Raw genomic sequence first — 6,386 nt, forward strand, 5'->3', positions numbered from 1 at the left:
AGGAGGGACAGGTCTCTCTGCACTTTTTTACTCCATGGACATGCATCCACTTTCCCAGCAATAGCTACAGACATGTAGCTACTAATCCATGAGTGGAGCCCTGACCCAACAGCTGCGGTTAGGGGATTTCTGCCATCAGCTTTAAGCAGTGGAGAAAGTCTATGTGGGATTACAGCTGCTATTTTTAGCCTTGCCCTCCTCTTTTCACCCAAGCCTATTTTGCCCTGTACTTGGCCATTACACATCACTCCTCTCTTTTCTCACAGCGTTTGTCCTAGAGAGGACAGGGATAGTTAACTCTGCTGGCAGCTCTTTGCTGCTGCTGCTCGGACTGGTGCTGGCTGCAGCCACCCCCTCCCACTGCCCCTCATTCAGATCGCAGCACTGATAGAAACCAATGATGTGTCACGTTAACTTATTGAGGTTTTAATTACACTTAAGAATCAATTCCTTCTCCTCTACAAACAGCATTTCAGGAATTATAGTTTGTCTGTAGACACTGTTTTTTAACTTAAATATACATATATATAAGGTGTAATAAATAACCATTTTTTTAAAAGCAAGAAGGGAGGTTAGGTCTGTGAAGATGTTGATGTTTCCCCGTGGTTTGCATTGTCTCCTTGTGCCGAGTGGGTCAGAAACTGTCCCGTGGCTCCAATGTACAACCTGGAACGCATGGGCCACTTCTGCAAGAGAGGAGACAAGCACAGCACTGAGACACCCGGGAGCTTTGCACTCCAACTGCAGTTCTCAGCAAAGCTTTCATGGACTCATGGTACAAGAAAGTCAGAACCTGTTGCTATCACCAAAAAGTTCTTTTGTCATTCACTGGAAAATGTTTGGAGCTTGATTAGGGAGTCTCAACCTGGATGTTTGCTTTGGTAATTAATCATGAAGCACAGCTCCCAACCCTGCCATGCCCCAGCAGACAGGAGCAGGCTGTGCTGGCCCATCAGCCTAGCTCAGTTTGTGTCACAGATGTTCTGTGAGTAGAATAAACAATTCCTTCTCAAGGCACCAGGGATGCTACAGGGATACACCTGCACCTGCAGGGATTGCAGTCTGTGTGTGCACACTCGTCCCTGTTGGCTGTGCCCTGCACCACAGGCGCTGCTGCTGAAGGGAATTTAATGTAATTGCACCTTGGCAGTCTTCAGCACTCTCAGCTGCTTGTTGTCAGCTCCAGCTATTTCAGATGACAATTTATCCTTACACTCACTGATTTTTGGAATCATCAGTTACTCTTGGTGTTAAATATTTATTCTAACAGCTAGACTTTGTTAACCCCAGCAGGTTGCTCACTGCAAGCAGCCCTATGGTGCAGGTGGCTGCAGCTGGGCACCCCGAACTTGAGAGGGAGCATCCAGCCAAGTTCAGTATTAGAGAGATGGATGCTTGAAGAGACAACTTGTCACACTCATTGAATGCAAAAATGCCTGAAATGCAGCCAGCATGTTGTTCCAAAAAAATGCAGGTTTTTAAAGACTCTTTTGGGAACAGACTGGCACCTCTCCTGTGGGTGAGGAGCACTTAATGATACTGCAGATAAATCTCAGCTCTCCTGTTCAAAGACCTAAAGCAGCAGCATATTCTCACTTAGAAACACTGTACAATCTCATTCAGTATTTTTAATTTCAAGTGTGATGTTAAGAGTTTGTCACCAATAAACCGTCCAAGTTTAAAGTCATTCATTGTATTTTTCATTCAGTGTACAGACAACTGTACTTGGATATTTAACTTTCCTCACTATTTGCATTTACTGCGCTTAATCTTTCAGTTTAGTTAAAAACTTCATCTCTAAAGGTTGTCTCATATCCTGCATTTTGGAGTTTTTGAAGCAGATACTAGGATTTGACTGTGACACATTCATCAGATATATTCATTAAAAAATAATTGCTTAAGTGAATCCACTATTGCTCTCTTCCAGTAGCCTGGGAAATGGGCATCTGGATCATTTAACTGCTGTAATAACTACTCAAAGAGTATTTTTCTGCCAGTAGTAGTTGGCAGCTGATAAAAAGTGCCATAAGAGACCTGTGTCCTTTCACTCTGACTGAGGGAACTAAGAGAAGCTATTTTGAACTTATTTTGAAATACATCACAGTAATTTTTACTTAAATTATAGCCATCTTCTGATTGATATAGAGGTTTGGCTTTTTTTTTATGAGTCTGCTAATAATTTAAATGGTCTCAGAAGCCTGCATTCACATCATGATGTAAAATACAGCAACCAACATTGTGAACAAGGAACTCTCTGTGAATTAGGCACTTTTTTAGAAATTAGAGATTACTTCACAAATTAATCTTAATTAAATCATTCTGAATTCAGACTCTTAAAATAAAAAAGAAAAAGAAAAAAAAAAAAGAAAAGAAAACACCTCAGTGCTTTAACTCACTCCTGTGAGCAGAGCCAAAGAAAACAGCCTGCGGTGTCTGAGCCCCATCAGTCAGTGAGCACTGCATTTGGAAACAGTTTCCATCCCAGTGCTCTCAAGAGCAGCTCCCCTTTCTCACCTCTTCTCCGTCACTGTCATTTTTTTGGACAAAGGGAAGAGCATATACCAACCAGACAAATGCTTCAGAAAAGCACTTTCGTGAAAGTCATTAACACATGGCTGGTAATTAACGCCGCTGTCTGCACTGTGCTGCCCCGGCAGCAGACAAAAGCAGGCCCAGGGTGGATCACGGCTGTGGGACTGTCACCTCACCACACAGACCCCTCACAGCAGCATCCAGTGGCTCTGCGGGGATCACCAAGGTTTCCACACAGGGACCAGGAAGATGCAACTCCTCCTGTGGTGCTGACCTTCACTTCCAGAACCAGGTCCCACCAGGTTTGGATCTACACTAGATTTGATATTTTGGTGCAAAGTACCCGAAGCTGGAGGAAAAAAGCTCCATCAGACCCCTAAGACCCAGGCACAGCGGTTAGTCCAGGCAGAATTTCCATGTAATACCTCTAGGCAAGGTACAGGAACTGGAAATCTTTGGTTTGAATTACGTATCTAAGGCCAGCGTACTCACTCACTGACAGAAGGTGGTAGCTGCTCCTCAGCTCTCCTACCTTGACCGGGTGGAGGTATCCATCCCCGCGGAGGGTGGTGCCCAAGCCCTCTCCCGGTGACTCCTCCTCGTCCTGCAGGCTGCGGGTGAGGTGCGCGATGTAGGTGGTGGCCAGGAGGAGCACATCCAGCTTGGAGAGCTTGGTGTCGGGCGGCACGGAGGGCAGAGTCCTCTGCAGCTCCAGGAAGGCGTGGCGCAGGGTCTGCACCCGGCTGCGCTCCCGGGCCGCGTTGGCGGCGGCGGGGCGGCCCGGAGCGGCCCCAGCCCGCGGCCCGGCCGCCGAGGGCAGGCACGAGCTGCTGCCGCCGGGCGAAGGCGGCAGGGAACCGGGCTCCGCGCCCGGGATGGAGAGCTCCTCGCCGCTCTCCGCTAAGTGTCCACAGTCCATCGGTGACGGCCCCGGCAGGGAGAGTCCTGCAAGCAACAAGAGCGCCTCTAAAGTATAAGGTGCTGCGGTGAGCTGGAGCCAGCACGTTCTGAAAACGAGGGTGGCCAGAAACGCAGGCACTGCATGTGCTAGGAAAAGCTCGACTGCAGCTCTGTGAGCCACTTTTCATTTGCTGCTTACAAGTTCAGCATCACGCACGGGTACAGAACAAAGTTAAAAACTTTGCAACGATCAATATTTGATGTTTTTGACAGGATTACACAGAGCAAATTTTTTTGAGTCACTCATAGCCCAGAGATGACTTCTGAGAAAACCCAACAGGCACCACCACAGTGGTTTCTATATACAAACAACTAAAAATTAGGCTAAAGGCAATTGTAAAAGCATGCTCTCTCTATGATTTGGGATGTGGAACTGTTAGTATATTTTCTATTTTAGCTGCAATCATTTTATGAACAGTCTTATAGGTGATCAGTGTTCCATGGACTATGGAAAGGAAAACATCATTTTCAAATGCATCCGTAAGTGAAGCCACAGAGCAGAGACTCAGTTTTTGAGGGGTAAAACTTGGCCCACAATTTTAAAGGATCAGGAACTGACTTCCCCTATCTTCCCATAAACTTACTAAAAATTTGCATGCTTATCCTTTCTCATAATTTTCAAACTTCAAAAAAATTTTGTGAGATGTATTTTGGACACTGTGAGGCAAAAGAACCTTTTGAAAACATAAAAAAAAAAATCTTTTGTGAAAAGCTGCAAACAGTGACCACAAAGTCTTTTCCCAGCTTTTTGTAAAGCTCATCAGTCAGCTCCACCAGTAATACAACTCACAGTCCTTTAACTCATTCAGTTCCACAGAAAAATGCAATTCAATCAATATTCCCCAAAGTGCAGCACTTCTTAGCTGGAATAATACCTGATCCTGTTGTCCTCAGCCCAGCAGCCCTCGTGGGTGTCCCAGATCCCGGCTTTCACGTGTTAGGAGTGTCTGTTCTGTGGCAGCCTGGCTAGACAAGGGCAGGGACAAGTTACTAAACCTTTTAATTTCATCCAAATACTGCATAATTAAAATTTAAATAACATTGATGCACATAATTACTGAATGTCTACATTTACAAGAATTAGCTCTTGATTTTGCAGAGCATTTCAAGCACACACTGAAGTCAGAGATTTCAATCAAAGGAAAGCTTTCTAAATAATCCTTTTTGCAATATTATAATTTTCTGGTATTTAGAAGATATTTTAATTGCTATTATTTTGGGTGATTAACTTGCTAATAATGTGGCTCACAAAGTTTTATCATGTAATGCTCTCTTCAGCAGCAGTACAGGTTAAACTGAAATTATTTGTGAAATATTCTGTGCATATTATAGCTCTTAACCAAAGGAAAAAAATCTCACTATTCTTTTTATTGTATTTATGATCAATATAAAATAAAGCTTACATTAAGACTACATGAGCTTGTCTTGGGTGAGGGCTGAAAATGGTCCTTACAGTTAGTGCCTCTAACTTTTAAAAAAAAATCCTGTATGGTTTTTTTCTTGGTGTTTGCTCATTTTGTTAAGGCATAGTCAGATCTGAATGCATTTTAGTTTTTAAAAAAATTATCATTGTGGAGATGACATCAAGATCATAATTTAAGATACTAATGAAAACTGGCAGAAGAATCTAACAGTTTATGTTTAACAGCAAGATTTCCCACCACCATCCCATCAAAATCCCATTGGTAGGAGGAAGTCCTCCCTAATTACTGGAGAAGTCTGGATTAACCGAGGATAAAGACAGACTGGGTTAGGAAAAATACCTGCTCCTCTGCTGAAATACAGGACTAGGGCTGGTTTACACAGAGTTTTGATTTTGCTGTCCTAGTGTGTAACCACATTTAGAACTGGAATAGTTACGAGTGACATACAGTACATAGTAATGCACATACCTAAAAACCTCATCTCCTTGGATGCCCTTGGAAATAGTAGTTTCTGGTTTAGGAGCTTCACATCTGTATGAGATAAAATCCTAGGTGTGTGGGAAAAAAAGTAAAAAATTTTAGCTGTCGAAATGACAGATTTCACTCTGAATTAAATTTCTCCACTGTCAGACTTCCCATCAAACACAAAAAGCAAATGGCCTGGAAGAATCTGCTACACAAAAAATGATCTGCTGTAGGTATGTACACTTGTGTAGCCAAACTATGGTGGTTCCTGGATCCACACAGAGCCAGCATCACTTCTGGTACACACTGGGACTGGGCAGATTCTCCCCAGAGTAATCAAAACACCCATTCCAGGTGCTTCAAACCCAGGCATTGCCCAAACCTCATGGTCAAAAAAATGCTGCTAAAAGCTGAAGTAAATAAAAGGCCTCTGGGCAACAATTTCCCTTTTAAATTTTTACATGAAAGAAGTTTAGTTTTTTAAATACTGGCAGTAATTTTTGCAAGCACCCACGTGCCACCTGGTATGCTGAGAGAGCTGGGAACAGGGCTGTGAAAGTAAGATAAAGTATTTATGTTGTTTCTAAAGCACTTCTTGAGCAGTATTTCTAATGCATGCTGATGCATTTCTGGTCTTACATGACACTACAAAGACGTGATTGGTTTGACATCTTTTACCAAAAAAAACCCCAGCACAATATTTATTTTAGTCTTATATTCTGTGTGAACGAAACGGCGATGAAGGCAACCTGCCCACACAGACAAGGAAAAGATGGAAAACGCCAGAGCATAACGCACAAACTGAAAACAAACAAGTGGAAACCTTAGATAAACTTTTCCGTTGCTCCTTAGGAGGCAAAATACAGTGAATCTGAATTACTTTCATCGGTTTTAAAAAGACCTTGCCCTCTGTATAACTCCGGTAACAGGTAACGAAAACCCTTTCCCCGGAGCAGAGAAATGGGCACTTGCCTGTCGGTGTGCGGGAGCAGCATCGGCGCTCAC

General features: G+C 43.4%; 1 protein-coding gene across 1 annotated transcript; it reads right to left on the reverse strand.

The window, feature by feature from the left end:
* Window positions 1-242: 242 nt before the first annotated feature.
* Window positions 243-3,451, reverse strand: TCF24 (transcription factor 24). The gene is made up of 2 exons (XM_066334207.1): window positions 3,065-3,451; window positions 243-686 (listed from the first exon to the last, which is right to left on the reverse strand). Exons 1-2 carry the CDS (start codon window positions 3,449-3,451, stop codon window positions 573-575), a joined length of 501 nt encoding a protein of 166 aa, XP_066190304.1. The 3' UTR covers window positions 243-572.
* Window positions 3,452-6,386: the final 2,935 nt, after the last annotated feature.

Source organism: Sylvia atricapilla, chromosome 1 (assembly GCF_009819655.1).
Source record: "Sylvia atricapilla isolate bSylAtr1 chromosome 1, bSylAtr1.pri, whole genome shotgun sequence".
NCBI classification, from domain to species: domain Eukaryota; kingdom Metazoa; phylum Chordata; class Aves; order Passeriformes; family Sylviidae; genus Sylvia; species Sylvia atricapilla.

Coding starts and splice junctions, on each gene's coding strand:
- TCF24 (XM_066334207.1), bottom strand. CDS start 3,451: ATGGACTGTGGACACTTAGCGGAGAGCGGCGAGGAGCTCTCCATCCCG. Junction 687..3,064: donor GATACCTCCACCCGGTCAAG/GTAGGAGAGCTG, acceptor CCTCTCTTGCAG/AAGTGGCCCATGCGTTCCAG.